The sequence below is a fragment of the Rissa tridactyla genome, chromosome Z (assembly GCF_028500815.1).
Source record: "Rissa tridactyla isolate bRisTri1 chromosome Z, bRisTri1.patW.cur.20221130, whole genome shotgun sequence".
Taxonomy (NCBI): Eukaryota; Metazoa; Chordata; class Aves; order Charadriiformes; family Laridae; genus Rissa; species Rissa tridactyla.
The window spans coordinates 77444477-77464755 of record NC_071497.1 but is presented as its reverse complement, the minus strand read 5'-3'; the positions used below and the strand labels follow the sequence as shown (position 1 = coordinate 77464755).

Here is a 20279-nt window from a genome sequence, read left to right as displayed (position 1 = left end):
AACAGCCTGGTCCAGTGGGAGGTGTCCCTGCCCATGGCAGGGGCGTGGAACAAGATGAGCTTTAAGGTCCCTTCCAACCCGAACCATTCTGTGATTCTGTGTTTCTGTGAAATCTGATTAGAAACGAATTGGGCTTTTGCTGTAGCCCCACTGGGGTTTGGACTTTGCCATCAACACTCATCCCTGTGCCATACACAGCCATTTAGCTGGGACCCAGCACAAACCAGACTTCCCTCGCTGTCCCCATGTCCCCAGCAAGCCTCGCACACCCTCCCTGCACACAGTGCCAGCTTTTGGGAGGATGCAAACCACAACCAAAACCAAACCCACCCATTCCAAGGAGGACTTCTTCACTACCGAGGCTTCGCTGCAAGGCTGCAAGTGCTGCAAGCTGCTGACCTGTGCCCAGGCCTCCAGCCAGCACCAGCTTCACCCCCGCCATGTGAGCATCAGCCCAGTGCATGGATGCCGCTTGCACCCAAGGGAGAAGGCAAAGGAAAAGCATTGGGAAAACGTCTTTTATTGCAACAGGAGCAAACCAAAGTCCCTCTCATTGCCCAAACTGAGCTCTGTGTGTTGGCCAGTGCTAGTGTTGCCCAGGTGGCACAAGGCAGGCTGTGGTTTGTACCATAACAGATGGAAAGGGCAGGAAAAAACATTGTGTGGGGCAAAGTGGGGCACGGCAGGCCCCTAAATGTTTCACATGCTCCATTGCTGGCACTCCCATAGCCACAAACTTCTACTCTGTCCCCCTCCCAGCCATCAGCATCATCTGGGGGAAGCGGGGACAGCCAGGGCACAGATGGACCTTCTGGAGTGCCCAAGGGAAGCCAAGAGCAGGCTCCTCTTCTTCAGTGCCTGCAAACAGTCCCAAAGCACGTGTCCTCTGAGAGCAGTGTAGACCAGCCAAACTCCCAGAGTTGGGTGTTGATGGGCCCTTTTTGGGTGGATGTCAGCAGAAACAGGGGCATGATGGTCTGTTCCCCACCCCTGACAGCAGACTCAGCATCAGCGTTCACCTGGACATGGTCTTTTCCAGGCCAGCCCTAAGACACAGCTATTCCCTTTGCTGTCAGGACCCAAGAGAGGGTGACACCGTGGGTCACCTCCATATGCCCATCTTCTGCCATTACTGCAAACACAAGAGCAGGGGGGCTGCCAGCTCCTCTCTTTTAAATCATACATCAAAGCTGTAGCCTGAAAGCTTTAAATAAACCAACAATCCCAACTCTGATTTTGGTGAAGTCTGGATGAAAAAAGCCACAAATCTGAACCACCGTCCCCACGTACTTGGTACAGATGGACATAGTTAAACTTCCTTTTGTTTTCCAAATTTTTATATCAATCAAGGAGATTCATGTTACAGTTCTGTTTTCGTAACAATTAAGAATTAGAAAAGTGGTTAAAAACAAACCCACCAGCATTACAGTCCAACGTAGGACAGCATGTGCAAACACAAGCATCCAGAAAACCCGACACACAACAGTGCAAGCTTCAAAATTCCATCACACGGACATCACGTTGACCTGCTGCTCAGCCACCATCTGCTGCGGGCTGGGGTGGAAAAGGCTGAACCCAACCCCAAAAACCTCTTTTGGGGCTTTTCCTTGGCTAAGTCAAACTAAACTCTGTTTTGGCCAGTGACTCATGGAGTAAATCGGAGAAATCTCCATGGTGTGCAGTTCCCAAGGTGTCTGTGCACAGAGCACTTGTGGTCTTGAAGTTCTAGAGGTCCTCGAGTCCTGCAGGGCTACAGCACAGTGTTAGAAACAGTGTTTTTTGGTAAAAAGTTGGATGGAAAGGGCACCTAGAAGCCTTTGAGATAGCTTGAGGCAGCACTGCTGAGCCTGTCCCTGACATGCGGAGGAAGGTTTGGTGCCATGGACCAACAGAGATCTACCCATACAGACCTGCTCTTCAGCATCATCCCTTATGTCCTCCCAGCAGCTTAACATTTCTCCTAGCTGGAGCACTGGATAGCCACAGCCACTTATGCCCTAACTACAGCATTTATAAAAATAAGGGCACTCTATACTCTTACCCATTTATTCATATAGTTAAATAAAAAGAAAATTAAAACTTTGATAATAAAATCCTTCTTTTTGAGTGGAGGGAAAGGAGTATGGTGTGCCTAACAGGGAATTTCCTCCATGACCTTCCTGACAGAGCCTGAAACCACTGCAAGGGGATTGAAGGCACTCATCTGGCTACTCCCACCATTTTCATAATAAAGGGATACTAATGGGAATGTGGGGCTTCTCTTCACGTAGCCTCACCCCTTACCAGTGAGGGATGAGGCGAATGGCACAGCGGAGACAGGGAGAAGACATGCAACATCCCCCGGTCACACTGGGATCCTTCCCATGAAGTCCTGTGCCCAAGATCCCACATCTTCACTGGCAGCTGAGCTGTGCAGCAATGTCTTCTCCACCCAATGACTCCCATGCCAAGGGAGGACAAGTATTTCACAAGCAAAGTTTGAAAGGGAAGAGCTGGAGCCCCTCAAAGCATGGTCTTTAAGCATTTCTGGGGCTGGAGAAGCCCTCTCTGCACCCTGTTCTCCTTACAGGCTGTGGTCACTCGTGTACTGGAGCTCCTCACCTTCACCTCTGCCCTCTAGTCCAAGGGCTAAATACTGACAGTGCCCTGATGACTGATGCTGGGGCTCCAGGATTAACTCCTTGCCAAAGGGTGTCTGTAACTTGTAACACAACTGTTATTTGCACCGACGGCAGGGAACAAACCTGAGTCCTTTGTATTTAAAAGCCACAAGGAACAGGCTTTTGGACACGCTTGTTCTCCCGCTGAGCAGGAACCTGTAGGGCTCCTGTGCATCTCCTTCTGCGGCTGAAACTGCAAATTACACAGGGCAGATTCACACCACAAGAGATGGTTCAAAGAATATCAAACTGGACTTCCTCATTTCTTAGCTATAAAAGCACTTCTTATTTTGCCCCAAATACCTGATTTTCTACTCCTGGACCCTATCACAAACCCCACATTTAGCGCATCTCCTTTTCTGCCTCCTGCAATACCCAATGCAGGAGATGGGCTTTGAGAAAGATCCTCACTGGTACCCAACCCTACCCAAAACACACCTCCATCTGCCCAGGTGACAGGCTCATGCCAGACCCACGCTCAGCTCAGATGCAATCCTATGAGAAACCTCGCAGATGTTGAGGTGTTCTTGGCTGGCCATAGCCCGGGCAGGGTGCCCCAAACCTTCCCAGCCAACGCAGCTCAATTCTGCAAAGGCTCATTAAAAATTCAGAGGCTGAAACATGCACCTACCCAGGGAACAGCCCAGAGGGCTGCCAAACTTCAATCCTGTTTGCTCCATCTTGGAGCAGAGGTTGACCACGAGTCTCTGTAAATGCTTCTTCCCAAACAAAACCAAATGGGAAAGCTGGGAAAGAGGCATCTCTGCAGCTCCATCACAGCTGCTGGGGACTCGGGGTGCAGGACCCTGTCACCCTGTGTCACCTCCTGAAGCCTCCAACAGCAACCCCACCTCCAGCACCACAAACGCTGCCTGAGGAAGGCCCCTAATTCTCCCCAGGAGAGAGGAGGGCTGCTTCTGAAAAACCCTAAAGAAAATCATCACCTCTAACTGCGACCTGAGACAGAGATGGATATTAGCTTAATTTCATGGTAGATGAGAACATTTCCGCGGGTGCAGTGAGAACACCTGCTGGCACAGACCCATCAGTGCAAAAGCTGGTGTTTTCTACCCACCGGCAAGCCGGCTAGCAGCAAACGTCACTGTCAATCCAAGACACGTGCTGCTTCTGGGAACCGGCTGTTCCTGGGAAAGCGCCGCACATACTTTTTGAGAATGGCTTTGCTCCAGGCCGTCCTTCTGTCAGCAACAGGCCTGAATGCTCATCTGTCCTTAAAAACCGAAAGAGATGATATCAGTAGGACAATCACATAACGAAGCGGGGCCATAAATGCTTTAAAAAGACTAATGGGGCATGCTGGTATGGCCGGCGCCGCTCTAGGAAAGGCAATGTTGACACCCAAGGCAAAGCCCACAGGCAAGTATCTTGCGGCGCAGCAGGTGTTAAATGGGCAAGGAGGTGGGATGCAGCTGGCCCAGAAAGCGACGCGCAGCCCATAGAGTGAAAAAACCCGGACGTCACTCGAGTAACCTGGCCTGCCTGGTACCCGGGAAAGTGGAAACATGGGACAAGTGGTTAGTCCAGTGCCACACAAGACTAAAGGGGGAAAAAATATATGTGTGTCTATATATATATATAGCTCACTATCTTCTTTTCTGCTATTAAAAAAGTCCTTTTAAATATATTTGCCATATTATAAAACTTAAGGCAGGCTGTGCTGTAGCAACCCTCCCATGTCACTCGCCCCCATGCCCAGTGCTGGGTGCTCCCACAAGACCAGTGACCCTGGCACTAACCAACTTCCACCTCTTGAAGTCCTTGGGAACTGAAAAGGTACTTGGCTTTACTACCTGTCTGCAGACAAACTCATTAATGACCTAGACAGAGAAAATTCTGCCTACCGTAGCACAACCGGAGTCTCACACCTGACCCAAATTAAAAAAAGAAAAAAAAAAAAAAAGATGATCCCCTTCCAAATAAAAAAAAATTACGTCAAGGACAGTGAAGTCTATGTAATTCCCTTACTCAACCCCAGTCTCAAATGAAATGTGCAATTAGAATTATTATTTGTTACAAAGTCCTAGGTAAGGCATGGTTATCCCAAAGCTGATGGAGGAGCCTGTTAGGAAACCCAGAGGAAATAGGCGACTTCGTCCAGGTCAACGGGATAGTCCGTGAGCAGCACCGGGGTCTTCTCAAACAACTCCCCCTTGTAGCTGCGCCACTTGCCTGCCGGCAGGTAAACGTCACGCTCCTGTTTGCCCATCTCCAGGACAGGGGCCACCATGAGGGTGTCCCCAATGAGGAACTGGGAGTCGATCCTGTGAGCGGCCTCGTCGCGGGGCGAGATCCACCAGATGGGACGGATGATGGGGTCACCCGTGTCAGTGACTTCCCCAGCCAGCTCCAGCAGCAGCGGGGCCACCAGTGACTCATGAAGCTCCGTGAACTTCTGTGCAATCTCCACCACCTCCTTGTCGTAGAGCCAGGGAGGGATGGAGAACTGCATGGAGGGCATGAACGCCGACAGCTCCAGCCACCGGATGTACAGCTCCCGGTCAGGGATCTCCACCGCACCGTCTGTCTTGTTGGGGAGGAAGTTTCCTCCAATCATGTCAGCGGATATGAAGGGGTACCCCAGCATGCTGATGGTGAGGACTGTGGGGATGAGGGACTTGAGGCCAAGCTCGTAGCCCCAGACGGAGTCACGGTCAATGATACGGAAGAAGCAGGAGATGTTCTGCGATTGGTAGCCCACCCGCACTTCAGCCAGCTCATAGAAGGGGATGGCCATCTCTGTGTAGCGCCGTGACCAGATGCTGGGGTCTGAGAGTGGACGGAAGGTGCTGAACTGCTTGGGCAGGTAGCTGGTCTCACCCGCATCGAACTTGAAGGACGAGATGCCATACTTGTGTCGGAGCTGGCGCAGCTGGCTCTGGAACCAGTCCCGGGCTGCTGGGTTGGTGAAGTCCAGGATGGCTCCGATGCCATTCCACCACTCCACCATTGCTGGCAGTCGTCCTGATGGCTCCTTGATGAACAGCTGACGCTCGATGCCCACTCCAAAATTGGAGGAATTGTAGTTTATGAAAGGGTGAGTCCACAGGGTGACCTTGAACCCATCTTCCCTCAGTTTTGCAAACATCTCTGTTACATTGGGGAACTTGACAGGGTCAAAGTCAAAGTCCCCATAGGCTTGCGTGTACATGTCATCAATTTCAATGTGGCTGCAGTTGAAACGGTACTTCTTGATTTTTTCAGCAAATCGCAAGAGTTTATCCTGGTCAATATCATTCTTGTAGAGGGCCCAGGTGGACCAGATCGGGTATCGGAAAGCATTCTCGGCAGGGATCTTGGAGGGTTTGTTGAAGTACCTGCGCACCATGTACTTGTGGATGGAGGTGACGTCAGAGCCCACGCAGACGCGGTAGCTGAGCTCGGGGAAGGGCTGCTGCCCTGGCGGGGGCTTGTAGGGTGAGTCCTTGTAGCGGGCCTGGAAGAAGAGGGCGCGCTCGGTGGCATTGAAGCCCAGGTGGAAGGGCACGGAGTCATTGATCTTGATGGCTGCCGCCTTGGAGGAGAGCCAGTAGCGTTCGAGGATGCCACCAAAGCTGTCGCGGAAGGAGTAGACATCGCTTGTCACATAGGGCACGGGCTCCTGGTAGCCAGCCAGGCGGATGGGCCAGTGCTGGGTGCTCATCTCTGAGCCCCCGTACCAGTGGGCGTCCTCCCAGAACATGGTGTGCTCCACCGCCGGGCCAGCTGCCAGCTCCTCCCAGCGCACGCGGTAGCACATCACTGTGTCCTTAGGCTTGACTGTCTGGATGAAGAAGTTGAGCGGCCCCCTGCCCGACCGCGTGCAGCTCAAAATCTCGCCCTCCTTGGAGCACGACTCCAGGTCCAGGCTGCCTGAGCGGAAGGCCAGCCGGAAGACCACCTCCCCGTGCTGGTTCCTGATGACGAAGCCATCCGCCCGCAGGTCCATCAGCTCCGTCTTGAGCCGCTCCGCCTTCCGCAGGGACACTGTGTAGTAGCACCAGGCCACCACCGCGGCAATGAACAGGATAAGGCCCAGCAAGATGGCCCCGAGCATGGGCCTCAGCTCCTTGGAGGGCTTCTGCTTCACCGGTGTGAAGTTCTCGGGCAGAAAGGTGTACATGGTGCTCTGTTTTCTCTAGAGCTTTCTGCAGAGGATTGGGAAGGAAGATCTCTTAGCAGCAATGCTGGGGCTCTCAGGAGAAGACAATGGACTGTTAGGAGAGTTCCCTCCTCCACTGAGTCCTGAAGCACCCATCTCTGAAAAAGAAGAGGATATAAATAGTCTCAGAAGGACCTCTGAATCAAGGAATTGCTTGTCATCCCCCTGCCATCTCAGTTTCAGCAGCTCCCCCGGCCCCCCACTGCCGGGCTGCAACGTGCCAGGTGCTGTACGCCGAGTACCAGACACCATCTCCAATTACTCCTGGCAGATGACACGCGCGGAGAACAGCCTGAGCCCCACACGGAGAACAACCCCAGGGCACTACGGACCAAATCGCTGCTGTAATTAATTTTTTTTGTGGGGAAGACTTCCAGCAAGACCAAGCGGACACTGGGAGGGGGTAGGAGGAGGCTGAGGAGGAGCTGGATCAGCTCACTGACAGTATCTTAATGGGACAGGGCTAATTAGGAGACACAAAAGACACCACGCAATGAATCCAGTCAGCCGCTCCAAATTTTAATCAAACTGCCTCCCTGGCAGATTTAGCTCAGCTTATCCGCAGTGCTGTCCCCTCCGCATCTCCTCTGTGTCCCAGCTGCTCCAGCCCACGGATGCTTTGCAGCGGAGGTGGGCAAACCCCTGCTTCTTCGCAGCCGCTGGGTGGCCAAACGGGGCTGGGGTACTGGTGGCTCGTGGCTGGTTTTGGAGGGCATGTATAGGATGCGTTGTGCAGCAAAGTATGGCTCCTGGGTGGGAGGACAGCTGCCACGCACGCAGGTCCCTGCGACGGCTCCACGCAGGAGAAAGGCTAATTTTGTTGGAAGTGAGCAGTGCGGGACCTCTGAAAGGCTCTTCCCCCCTCCAGCACGGCCCCAGGCTGTGTTTCAGCTCCATCCTGCTCCCCCCTGCAAGGCCCCGGGGATGAGGGCTGTGCCAAGAGCTGAATGGCTTTTCCTTGGCTGCGGGCTGGCTGGGCTCGGCCAAGCACAGCGCCAGGGATCCGGAGAGGAAAAGCAAAGTGAGGACACGGGAGAGCAAGGAGCAAACCCGGCCGCAGGAGGAGGAGCAGGGGAGGAAGAGAAGCCACAGACCTGCAGACCAGCTGGCCGGTACCTGCCAAACATCAGCACGCCGCCTCCTCCCCAAGCACTGGGGACGTAAGCCTGCCCACTCCAGGCAAAACAGAGGGGAAAAAAAACCCCTCTTTTGGGACACAAATGAAGCTGGTTGGAGTGACTCTCTATAAAGGCGTTGGTTTCTTTTTTTAAAAAAAGGAAGAAAAAGATCCAAAAAGAAACACCGAACCCTCTCCCTGCCACAGGTGCGACAAGCTGGTGCACGTTTTCCTCTGTACCTTGAACAGATCTTTCTCCCCAAAAAAGGACAAGTAAAGGAAAAAGGGGTCCTGAGCATCACCCAAACCCTGCCGCTCCACTGCGGGGATGCCCGGCTGTAAACCTAGTGTGGCATCTGTGCACAGGCTCAACAAAACACACAGCATTTTATACTCCTCTTGAAGCACGTATTGTGCCAGACCTTGCAGCTGGTGGAACTTTTTTGTTGCCGCCTGGGTCATGTTAACCTTCCACTGGGAGCCGGTAACTTTCGAGGCTGCCAGTTGCTTTAAATGGGATTAGGGCGGCATTAGGAAGCGATTAGCCTGAATGGGCGACAGGTTTAGCTAAACGACTTGTCCCGTGGCCAAGTCCCATGGAGTCCTCGCTCGCCAGCGGGGAACTCCAGCACGGGATGGCGACAGCTCCAGCATGGGATGGGGGCAGCTCCAACCACCCCAATCCTGCCCACTACGAGGGGAACGTGGTCCTCACCCAGCAGCATGTCTGACGCGAGGCTGTCTGAGCCCACCAAAAATTGGGCAATAAAGGCAGGGAGGAGACGGTGGTGGGAAGATGCTGTTCTTGGGATAAACCTTCATCCCCTCTACCAACCCCACCCTGGCTGTAGGGTGAACATGGAACACCACAGGATTGTACTGGGGATGGGGGGTGTGAAGGTTTGCAGAAGGGTTTTGGCCAAAACCAGCACTGCCGAGCGAAGCTGCAAGTGGCAGGATACTTCTGGAAATACAGACGGGTATGCTGAGCCCAAACAAGCTCCCTCCCACTCACACTTGGGAATTTTTGGGATGCCAGAGAGGCAGATGCAAATACCTACTGCTACCAGAGGCACGCCTGGGTCTCATGTGTGCCTTATCTGGGGACTGCAAAGCTCAAGGCAGGGAGAAAATAAAATGCAGCCGCCCACTGAGCAGGGCTCACAAATTATTTGGGAAAAGAATTTTTAAAAGTTTTCACATTTTCTGAAAAAAAAAAAAAAAAAAAAAGAGTAAATAAATGGTGTTTTCTTTATCAGCTGTCATTTAAGGTGTTTAATCCCAAGAAATGGCCGATACCGCCACTGTGGGGACAGTCACCTCCTCGCTCCATGTAAAACTGACAGCATCTCCCAGGTCTTTCGGGATTTTCTGGATTTTCATCTCCCTTTCAGGAGGCCGGTTTATTATTTATGAACTACTTCGAAGCTGCTCTATTTTTAGGCTGTTTCTTTCTTTTCCCCCCCCATGGGCTGGAGCTTATGACGTACACGAAGGAGCTGTCACTGCCGCTGCCAGCGGAGAAATAATGTGTTTTTCAAGAAAGGTTTTGCAGCCTTTTGTGGCCCTTGCACACCGATCTGCCTCAGAGGGATGTGCAAGCCGGCTGTCCAAACTAGCAGATTTAAGCCCACTCTGGTCGCTCTGTCTGGGCCGGGATTAAACCCCCTGTGGCTGCCCTGGGCTGATGGACATCACCCACTTGGGCATGGCTCCAACGAAGACGCTGAGAAGAGTGTTTGCAGGCATCTCCCAGTGCACCAATGGGCCAGGGAGGTCTCTAAAAACAGGACCTTGCTCCATGCCCATCTGGCCCCTCTATTTTTTTTTGCCTCATTAAGAAAATGTACATTCTCCAGTCAGTGATTTGTCTCCGTCCCAGATGAGAGGGAAGTCTCCCAACCTCCCGGGAGACGCCTGCCACCTCGCACTAGTGAGCTGCAGCCCGCAGAGGTGCCTGCTCACGCAAAGCCTGTTTCAACATTTTTTTTGGAAGGCAAACTTGTTATTTTGCTGCAAGATGACATTGCGGTGACCTTTAACTCCTCAAAAAAAAAAAAAAAAAAAAAACCGGGAAGGGAGTGTAGGGTGTCATAGCCAAACAGCGCGTTTGCAGCTTGGTGGGCTGGAGCTTCCCAGCTGACCCAAAACAAAGCTTTTTCTTCCTGTTCTGTGGAAGCCGAAAGTCGCCTTGCCTCAACTCGAGATGAAAGCAAAACATCTGAGCAGGACACACTTTATGGAGTAAAAATAAAACTCCATTTTTTGACCGCTTCTATTTTTACCAGCACTGCCGCTAACCATGGGCTGCGAGACCCACAGCACCACTAACCCCAGCAACTTTGCAATTAGGACATTCGTTTAAAGAGGGTCAATAACATTTAACTGGTCCCTGTTGCCCCGGTGGGGTCCAGTCTGAACCGCATCGGGGGCCAAGCTCATGCTGGGGCCACGCACCCATTCCACATGCTGGGATGCCGGGAATCCCTCCCCTCCGGTGCAAGGTGCTGCTGCCTCCTCCCCAAACATCTTGGCAGGAGTCGAGCTAAGGAAAACACCGCAGATTTTACCGGGAAGCATCTCCAACCCCATAAAACAGCTGGGAATTAGGATGGCAAATTAAAGGGGAAATTACTTCTCTGCAAAACAGCTGCAGGGGCCAAAAAAGCCTCCACGTGCCCACTCTGCAACTCCCCGCCCAGGGACCAGCCAGGGACTTTGCAAACCTGAGACAGGGGACAAGCAACCCTTCCTGGGGATTTAATTTCCCTTGGAGGGGTCTGCAGCAGCACTGGAATTCTCTGTAGGGCTTTTTGGAGTCATAAAGGGCAAAATCATCGTTCCAGACTCTTGGCGCTGCTAGGAGCAGGTGGGACAGGTGAGGGCACCCGGCGGCATTGCTTGCACAGGGCGCAGGGCTGCTCCCCACCCTCCCTGGTCCCCCTCAATGATCAGAGGCACCGATTCCTCCATGAGCTCTGCAGAGCCACCTGCAAGGATCCCCCCAAATAACTCACCGGATCACCCCTGAGTTTATCTCCACAGTGCACAAGCCATGCCAGGGTGAATACGGGTGGCACAGCCCCCCAGTCCCTGAGCCAGGGCAGCGACTCTGCCTTAGCAGGATGGGGACAGCAGAGGGGACACGGTACCTCCTTCCCAGGGGACCCCGACCTTCACCGTCCCCACTGTGGTGGCCGCAGGGACCAGACAGGCTGGCCGGCCCGGTGGGCTCAGGGAAAAGCTGTGGTGGAGGGTGTCCCTGCCCCTCCTGCAAAGCGACAGCCGCTTGCTGTCAGGGCTGCTGCCTCCGTGGCAAGACATGGCAGCAAATTCCCTGCAACACCTGGCTGTCGGACACAGACAGCCCCGGCCAGGAGGCAGCTCATCCCGCCGGGGGCACAGTGCCGGTACTTACGCGTCCATAGCCTCCCGGGGATCCCTGCCTGCCGCCTGGCTCCACCGCAGATGGCTTTTAAAGCACATAAAAAATAAGCGCTGCTACATCTCCATGTCCCCATCAGCTTTGTCCTCTCCCATCCCACGGGGGTCTTTCGGGGATATGAGCTGGCTGGCCCCGAGCATCGTGTGTCCACGGGCAGGAGGAGGGGACCCATCACGTCATCGTCACCAGCGTGTTTTCTCCGGTGCCGTGGGGGATGCGTGAGCAGCCAACCTGCCAGCCGAGCTGTGCCGGGGACCCGGCCAACAGGCAGCTGCTGCAGGCATCCCGGTGGTGCGAAGGGTCCGAGCTTTGCCGAGCCACGGTTCCTGGAGTCACAGGATTCAGGCTGGCATCTCACCTCCCTGCCAGGTGAGCGGGAAGGGACGGCAAAGGCTTTTTCCCTCCTGCATTCGCAGGCGTTCCAGAATCGGAAAGCAAAATAAAAAAAACCCACAGTGTTTTGTTGTTTTGTTTTTTTTTTCTTCCCCAAATCTTGTGATTTTAAGGAGAGTCATGATTCAGCAGAGTAGTGAGGCTGCCTTGATGCAAAGGAAACAAGCAGCCCCGCTGCTGCCGGCTGGTTCGTAAGCCAGGATTAAAGAGCAGTGGGCACCCAGAGGATAAACCCCAAATCCGAGGGGACCACGTGAATACAGAGCTCATCTGCAAAGTGCAGACATGCTGCCAGCACCTTGCTCTGTCTGCAAGAGCAGACAGCACATTTGAAGCTGCGGCATTAGCTCTGCCCAGCCTTAAATACTTTCACCTATATTGTAGGAATTATCACTTTACAGCCCTGTTATGTCCCTTAAAGCTGCCAGTGTCAAGTGATGCTCCAAACCCATTTAGACACCTCATCCAGTGTCTGACCATGAATACGAAAAAGCCACTGGGAGTCAACGCTGGCAGCAGATGACTTAATATTTAACACCCCTGACAATTCCCCCTTTAAACATTGTCTTTTTTTGTTCTTCACCCTGTGCTAATTAGCAAGATGAAGTTTTAATAAGCTGGGTTTTCACTTTAACCCTGCATACCCTCTGCGGTGCTGCCGGCTCATGACTAAATCATGACTGAGGGCTCTCACGTTCCCCTGCCTGGAGGCACATCACAGCACCTGAATTTGTCTGAGCCGCAAAGATTTGTGGAGACTTTAAAAAAAAGTGAGGCTCTCTTGGCCCACTCGTACCAAAGCGCATTGGACACGTGGGAGAGAAAGCTCCGGTGCCCTCCCTTTGAGGACATCTCTGTGTCCACCTTGGGGGAGCAGGAGGCAGCCTGGCCCCGAAGCCGTGGTCCATGGGTAACCCAGAGCCCAGCAGCCAGCTCCTCGGCACCTGTGGGGCCAGCAGCTCTCGGAGAGGTATCCACTAAAACCACACAGCTCGTGCCTGATGGTGGCGAAATCAAACCAGCAAATACAAGGAGTTCCAGGTGCCAGCAGGCCGGGATGATATAGATCTCTGTCCAAAAAAGAAATGAGAGTGATAACTGCAACGCCACAGAAGGAGCCAGCACCAGGCAGGGCCGTGGCCCAGAAGGGCTGGTCGAGCAGGCAGGCGTTTGAAACCCCAGCGCGAGGCATCAGCCCGCTATCAGCTCATTTCATTCATGATATGTACCATATAAGTTACATGGCCATAAAGATTTTGGTGTCTTTGCTGCTGTCTTTGGGTCCCCCAGCCCAACTCCTGCTGGTACAAGATGTGCTTCATCTACCACCCTATCCCTCCAACAGCCGGCTCTCCCCAGTGCTCCTGAAGGCATTAATCTCACTCCTGCTCGTCTCCACCCCCCAAGAAAAACCACCTCACAGCGGCACAGCGGGACCCGGTGCCCTGCTTTGCCCCCGCCCCCGATCTTTTCTTAAAAGAGCTGATTCAGCGCTTTAGGGGCGTTCAGCATTTCGGATGCGGAGGCAGGCTGAAACCTGAGCCCACCCCAACACCCAAGTGCTACAACGCGATATGGGGAAGAAATGGAAACCTAAGCATATCCCTCTGGCATAGCCCCTGCGATTTTCCAGCCATTGGGTCAGCACGAAACTCCAGGTGCTGGCAGCTCCAGAGAGCAGCGGATGGCTCATGAAGCTGGGCTGCTGACACAGGACCCTGACTTTCCATCTGTATCCGACAGCCAACGATGCTGGACAACCTTGGGCCAAATGCAATCATCAATCCCTTAAAGTGCTCCCTGGCAGCTCTTGCACTTGCGGATGCGGCCACGAAGACACAACCTCCCCCCCAGCCCTCATCCCCCACCGGGCTGCAGGTGCCTGCTGTGCCTGGCACTTGCCCTTTGGGCATCACGAGCTTCCCAAGAGGGAAAGAGAATAGAGAAAGAAGGATTTGTGCTTTCTCAAACAGCTGTGGCCACTTTTCGCTGCCAGCAGAACTTGCTGATGGAGGGGCTGTCCCAGAAACCACTCCGACCCAAGCCCGCACGTTGCACAACGCACAGTGAAAGCCCATCTGCTGAAGTTTTCACTGACAAACATCTGTCGAGCGGCAAAAGTCGAAGCTGCACCTTGCAAGTGGAGCCGGGGACGTGCCTCCGGGCTCCTTTAACCTTCTCCGGGCGGCCAGACCTCCCCTACCCATCACAAGGCAGACTTGCGCGGCCCCTACACGGCGGGGGGGTGAAAGACTTGCACACCAAGGTCAGGGTGCGGGTTGGCAGAGACACCCCGCGCCCCCCAGCAGGCAGCCGGGGGTCTGCGAGACGGAGTTCCCCCCCATGCCCGCCTCCCGCAGGCGCTCACCGCCCCCCCCAGTGCCGGGGATGCACACCCCAAAACCTGCCCCGGCGGCTGCTGCATCCTGCCCAGGCGGGCAGCCCCGGCAACCGGCAAACTTACCGGCGGCGCCGGGCCATGGCTGGGCTCTACGGGGCACCGGCGACGGGGCTGGGCGCTCCGGCAGCGCGGCTGACCGCGGCCGGCGGCGGTTCCGGGGTTGGGCGCTCCCCGCCGCCCCGCCCCGGCTCCGGCCCCGCCCCGGCCCCCCCGGGCCGCCGCTCCCCCCTGGGAGATGTAGTTCGGCCTCAGCCCGCCGCTCCGGGGGGTGCCGGGGGGGTCGGAGATGCTGGGGATGCCCTGGGGGAAGGGCGGGGTTGGAGATGCGGGGGGTGCCTGGCGGCGCTGGAGACACCGGGAATGCCCGTGGGGGGTTTGGAGACGCTGGGGATGCCCGGGGCGGAGCGGGGGGGGGGCGGGTGTTTGGAAACGCTGGGGATGCCCGGGGAGATTGGGGACGCTGGGGATGCCCGGAGGCACTTGGAGGTGGGGGTACCCCTGGGTCTGCGCTGGGGTTTGGCGTTGGTGGGGCTGCGCTGGGCTGCTTTTGGGGCGGGATGGGGTTTTTGTTAGGGTTTTCCCTGACCCAAGCGGGGTTGGGGTGCTGCTTGGGGTGGGCACAGTGTGGCAGTGGTGCTGCCCCGCGGGGACATGGAGGCCTGGATGGCTCTGTGCTGGAGCATCCCTCCCATGGGGATTGTGCCTCCCTGGGTTTATGATCTGCAGCACACATGGAAGGCCCCGGGTGGTGTTCCCCACTGATACTGGGATGCCAGAGCATTTCATGCCTTCATTAATTATGTGCTGCTTTCAAATCCCCCTCCTTATTTAGCCCGTGTCCATGCTCAGTATCCCAGATGGATGGCAACTCTTCCTGGATAACTTGGCAAAAGCAAACACGTCCTAAGCAGCCCAGCGTGAAGCCGGCAAACACGGGTATCAATGACTGCTTCTATTTCTGGCTGTGTTACTATGCTCTGAGAGATTTTCCTTGCGTGCTTGCGTGGTCTCCAGCTTGCGGGTGGTGGCAGGGTACCAGCCCCTGCCAGGGGTGCCCAGCAAGCCAGCAGTCCCTAAAGTTTCTCCCCTCTCCCTGGGAACTTCCCCAGCCTGTAGGAAAGGGTCTGAGGGGAATGATTGCTCAAGCCAGTTTTAATGCAAGCCCATCTTTGTTCTTCACCAGTGACTCAGGGCAGAGTAAGCCTCGGAGGTAAACTCGGGGTGGATGATGTAGGTCCCTCCCTGGACTCCTCCTGTTGTCACGAAGTGGCTTGTGTCCCACCTAGGAGAGCAGATAAAGGTGTCAGGCATAGGAGGATGAAACCCCAGCGAGGAAGAAGAGCAGAAAACCTGCTTCTGGCTGCCAGTATTGCTGCCCCCATCCACTTTGGTGTGTGTCTTTGGGCACTGAGGCCGAAGCAAAGCTTGGGCAGAAGAGCTGAAGCTCCCTGGCATGGCCATCTCAGCAAGCTGCCTCCAGGGGGGGCCTCCCACCTTGCAAACACCCACTCTCTCTTGCACCTTCATGTTCCTAAAATCTTAATTCCCAGAGCCATACCAGTTCACGAAAATCTGCCTGTTTCTCAGTGGAGAAGATCTTGAGAAATATCTCGCTGAGGCTCAAGCATAGGGACATCTACGTGGAACCCAGTGCTCCCTGTTTGTTCTTCTTGTTGTTTGGTTTTAGTTTCTAGGCTCAGGAATTTAAAGCCAATCACGGCTTTCTGCAAAGCCTGATGCCTAATTTTGGCCCACAGGGGATTGATGCAGTAGCAGAGTGATGACTAAGCTGGTTGAACAGCCTCCCCTCTCCCCTCGCTGCTTCCCAGGGCTGAAAAAAGCTGCCTTGGCAATGGAGTCATCCTAAAGGTAAACATGTGGGGATTAAAAGGTGCTGCTGGACCTGCAGCGGGTGAAGGACGGGGCTGATTACCGCGTAACCAACAACGTGACCAGGGAACAGGTTCTTGGATAAGAACAGCAAACAATGACAACACAAAAAACAAGAGCAACATAAGAAACACTGATGTAGTCTCAAAATCAGGGAGAAGCTAAGCTACGTTGCCGCCAGGCTCAGCGGTGCCAGCAAGATTTCAGGTGCTGTACAGTCCCAAGAACCACTGGATGAGACCAAGCATAGAAACATTTGTCCTGGGAGTAAATTTGGCAACTGCTTCTCCACAGGGAGCAACAACATGGTCCACAGCCCAGCACTGCCCTCCCTGGTCACGTCTACTCAGCCTGCCTGCATGGGTACTGTGATGGGACCTGCTACCCCTTGGGGTCTGCAGTCCGCACCATCATCCCCAGAATAACCCTCTGAAAAATTTTGCATGAAACCCTAATGAAAAGAAAGCTAGTGACTGGCTGGTGTTAGGAAAAAATAATAAGCTTTTCCTCCAGGGCAACCACCTTGGAGTGGTCCCTGCACTGAACCTGTCTGCACTTAGGGCTCCTGAAGCCGGGGGATGGCTGGGGGCGATATGTACATACACAACATTGCTCTGGGGCTGTGACTGCACCACAGGATACTTCTGCAAGAGACAGAGGAGGTAGGGTGAGCAGTGGCCCTGAGGACAAGGGAGGTTATGTCCATCCCATCCCAACCCAAAGCAACACAATCCACCCCATGCCATCCCACCCCATGCCATCCCACCCCATCCCATCCCGTCCCATCCTTACAGTCCTCTCTCCTAGTGCACGGTGATGTCTTCTGATGGAAGAGGCCCCATCAACGTAGTAGTCCATCCCTCGCAGCCAGTAGTGGCGCCCAGAGCAGGGGCTGTAGTAGCCGTGGAAGCATCCCCTCCCCGTCACGGTGTACAAGGGCAGCCTGTGCGCCATGTTGGCAACCATCTCCCTCTCTGCAAGCGGAGGGATGGTGAGGGTAAGGGTGAAGAGGAGCAGCGAGCACATCACCCGGATGGATGCCAGCATGGCACAGGCACAACTACAGATGGAGTACAGGGACAGGGTGAGGGCAGTTACCAAATTCACTGAGGCAGGTGGGTTTCAGGCAGTATGGCACAGGTAAGCTGTTCAGGGAGGTCTCCACCCTTGTCTCCTGCAAGGAGTGATGGCAGCACTTGCTGGATCACCTCTGCAGAGCCCGAGGTGCTAGCAGCACCTGAGGCAGCTCCAGTTTGGGGGGGGCAAAGGTTGTTGGACTATACCCTGGGCAGGAGGGGGAGGTAACAGGAGTGCTTATTCCAGGCTGCGCTGTTGTAGGGACATGTTCTCCACGTGATGTATTTGTCCTCGTTGACAAAAACTGGCTTGTACTTCTCTGCAATGCAAAAGTGACAGGCAGGGGTGTCCTGTGGTGCTGGGGATGTGGGGGGACAGCCAGAGAGTCCCAACTGTTCCTCCTCTCCTCAAAATACACTGTCACAGGGCCAGGGGACATATCAGAGGTGCTGGTCCTGGGGTCCTTGCTAAGATCTGTGATGGAGGTGACACCCACTACTTCCAGCTTGGTGGTCACTCATTTCTGCCCACACAGCCTTGGTCCCTGGGGGCTACGAGGTGCCAGGAAGGTGACCCCCCAGGCAGCACCTACCACCAGGGGGTATTTAAGGGGCCACCGGGGGAGAGAAGCCCGGGGACCTGTGGACATGTCAAGGACAGGGACAGTCTCAGTGCAGAGATGGAGATAGGCAGCTGTGGGAAAGCCACAAATGCAGATGCTGGGGGAAAGTCCCTTCACCACTCTGGGGGGGATGCAGGATGCAAAAGCGGTGGATGAACAGAGCCGCTGCTGGTACCCTGAGCCCCCCATGGGGATGTGTGCCACATGACACAGAGGGACAGTTGGGACCTCAGCAGTACCTTCAGACCTGGCCAGACAGTACTTGTTGGTCCAATAAGTAGCGGCGTCGATGGTGTTCCTGTAGTGCTCCTGCATGGCCACCTTAATCAGATGCTCGGGCTCAACTTGGCTCGCTGGATTTTGGACTGGGGGCAATGTTAATCCCTAAAACAGCAGGGAGGGGGGAGAGACACCCAGTGTCTGCCTTTGTGGCCACTGGGGCACACAGTGAAGCTGATTATCGGGCATGGTCTAGTGCTGGAGGCGCAGCTGGAGATCCAAGCACCAAGCCTCCCTTTGCAATGGGTGGGCATGGGGGTCGTAGCAGCACTATGTTCCCCCCACCTCCGCAGGCTTACCACTCGCCAAAAACTGGGGGACGGAGGATGGTTGGGCATCACTGGCTCCTCTCCCCCTGCACCCAGGGTGTCCGTAGGCATCTGGGCACTTTGCAGAGTGGGAGATGGGGTGGATGCACTGGGGCTGCCAGGTATGGGGCCAACAGAGGTTGAGAAGGGAGTTATGGTACCAAACCAATGTCCTACAGCTGGCAAAGCCCAAGAGGGTTGGGGCCCTGCAGGGCAGGTGGGCGGCCTCGTTGTGTGAGCCATTTCTGTCCCTGCACAGTGGTGACATCCCCCTCCATGCCCTCTGCTGGCTCCTTCGTTATAGTGCACAGGCTAATAAGGCTGCGGGAGATGAGCCCGTTTGCAGCGTGCTTTGCATTGGAGCCTGCACACTTGTTAGCCCGTGTGGGGAAAGCTGCATGTCCCCCAGACACCCCCCCAGTGATCAGGGATCCCTCTTCCTCCAGGGCTGAGAGGGGTTTTTCAGTCCTTAGATTTCCCTCTGGCATGGAAGGTCCCCCAGTCGGAACTGAGCTGAGCCTGGGGGCCGTAGCAGCTCTCAGAGCCACCTGACCTGCCCTTCTTCACCACCGACTCACACAGCAGCGCTGGGCTGAGCCCTGCCACTGCCTCAGTTTCCCCTTCCTCAGCAGATCCTGCCCCCTGTGGACTCTGAAACCTACTGATGGACAGGGCTGACATGTGAGAGCTTGTGCTGCTGACCACCAGCCCTGAGAGCCTGAAGCCACTGCGGGGTGCAGCTGCAGGGGACAAGAAGCCAGCAAGCACAGTCTGTGGGGTGTCAAAAGCCTTCCTAACCAGGGAGCGTGACAGCCTCCCCCTCCTCCCCATTACACCCATGTAGTGAGGCACCCTGTGAGTCCCTGTGCCACCCCCCTGCCCAGCACTGAGCATCCACAGCTGAGTACGGGTAGAAACCCCGAGGTTTTCTCCTCTGGCAGCATTTACCTGCGTCACAAATTTGTTTTCCTTCCAGAGCTGCTGTGAACTCTGCTTGTACATGGTCTTTTTGATAGAGCATGGTGGGCGGTAGGAGTCGGTGTAAGTGCTGATGGGAGTCTTGTGCTTGTTGGAGAAGCGGAACATGGTGGAGCAGCCCGCTGGGACGGGAGTGCTTGGAGTCCCAGAGGGTCCCGAGGATACCCCACTGGGTGAGCAGCACTGCGTGGGGCTGGGGGCTTGCAGCGCACGCAGGAAAGGGAAGGGGGCTGGTGCCACTTCTCTGCCAGCCCTGGGTGGTGATTGTGCTATCAGTGATGTCACAGTGTGGGAGCAGGGGGATTTGGTGGCTTCCCATCAGTCCCATAGCTACGCTCTGGTTCTAGCCTAGGGCATGGCAACTGCTGCCTGCATCCCCTCCACCCCCGTCTCAAAGCACCCTCCTGGCTTTGGCTCTGGGCTTCCTCCCCTCCTGCCGGCAACTGCCTTAACAATGGTATGAAATAGTATCAGCTGATCCTAATCAAGATCATTTTATTTTGGGAGGTGCAGGAGCAATGATTGTGGTTTTTCCAGCCCCTCTCTCCTGTATTTCCTTGGAAACCTCCTGCAGCAACCCAGCTGTGCACACACACCACCGCAGCAGTGCAGCCACCGCCCGGGGCACAGCACCGCTGTCATAGCCTGATGGGGTAGCCAAGGCAATTATTGCCTGCTCCGCCTCCCCTTTTTAATTACAAAGCTGGATTTTGGTGATCCCGTATGGCTCATTTGGTCTTCTGTCCTGAGTGGCGGGCTCTGCTGCCAGAGTGAGACATCCTCACCCACCTCAGTGCAGAGAGGCAGCTGGGTTTTGCTAGGGAGGGATTTGCGTGAACTGTGTTTGCTTTTCCCCGAGCTGTGGGGGTCGAGCAGAAACCCTGCCCCTGCAGAAACCCCGCTGCGGCCTGGCTTGTTACGCAGTGCCATCTCAGAGCCCTGCTCTGCTC

General features: G+C 55.1%; 2 protein-coding genes across 2 annotated transcripts; both read right to left on the bottom strand.

The window, feature by feature from the left end:
* Positions 1-1319: 1319 nt before the first annotated feature.
* Positions 1320-14353, bottom strand: LOC128902914 (myogenesis-regulating glycosidase-like). Its single transcript, XM_054186649.1, has 2 exons — positions 14239-14353; positions 1320-6917 (listed from the first exon to the last, which is right to left on the bottom strand). Exon 2 carries the CDS (start codon positions 6778-6780, stop codon positions 4744-4746), a length of 2037 nt encoding a protein of 678 aa, XP_054042624.1. The 5' UTR covers positions 6781-6917; positions 14239-14353; the 3' UTR covers positions 1320-4743.
* A 548-nt stretch (positions 14354-14901) lies between these two features.
* On the bottom strand, positions 14902-19437 carry CZH9orf24 (chromosome Z C9orf24 homolog). Its single transcript, XM_054186203.1, has 7 exons — positions 19300-19437; positions 18004-18148; positions 17349-17461; positions 17164-17239; positions 16858-17039; positions 16669-16709; positions 14902-15457 (listed from the first exon to the last, which is right to left on the bottom strand). Exons 1-7 carry the CDS (start codon positions 19435-19437, stop codon positions 15352-15354), a joined length of 801 nt encoding a protein of 266 aa, XP_054042178.1. The 3' UTR covers positions 14902-15351.
* Between the last annotated feature and the right edge of the window lie 842 nt (positions 19438-20279).

Bases quoted from the DNA above. Each gene is read 5' to 3' on its own strand.
- CZH9orf24 (XM_054186203.1), bottom strand. From the start codon at position 19,437: ATGTTCCGCTTCTCCAACAAGCACAAGACTCCCATCAGCACTTACACC. The intron at 16,710-16,857 runs GTAAGGATGGGA...TGTCTCTTGCAG, and splicing joins GTGCACTAGGAGAGAGGACT to AAGTATCCTGTGGTGCAGTC. The intron at 15,458-16,668 runs GTATGTACATAT...CTGCTCTCCTAG, and splicing joins CAGCCCCAGAGCAATGTTGT to GTGGGACACAAGCCACTTCG.
- LOC128902914 (XM_054186649.1), bottom strand. From the start codon at position 6,780: ATGTACACCTTTCTGCCCGAGAACTTCACACCGGTGAAGCAGAAGCCC.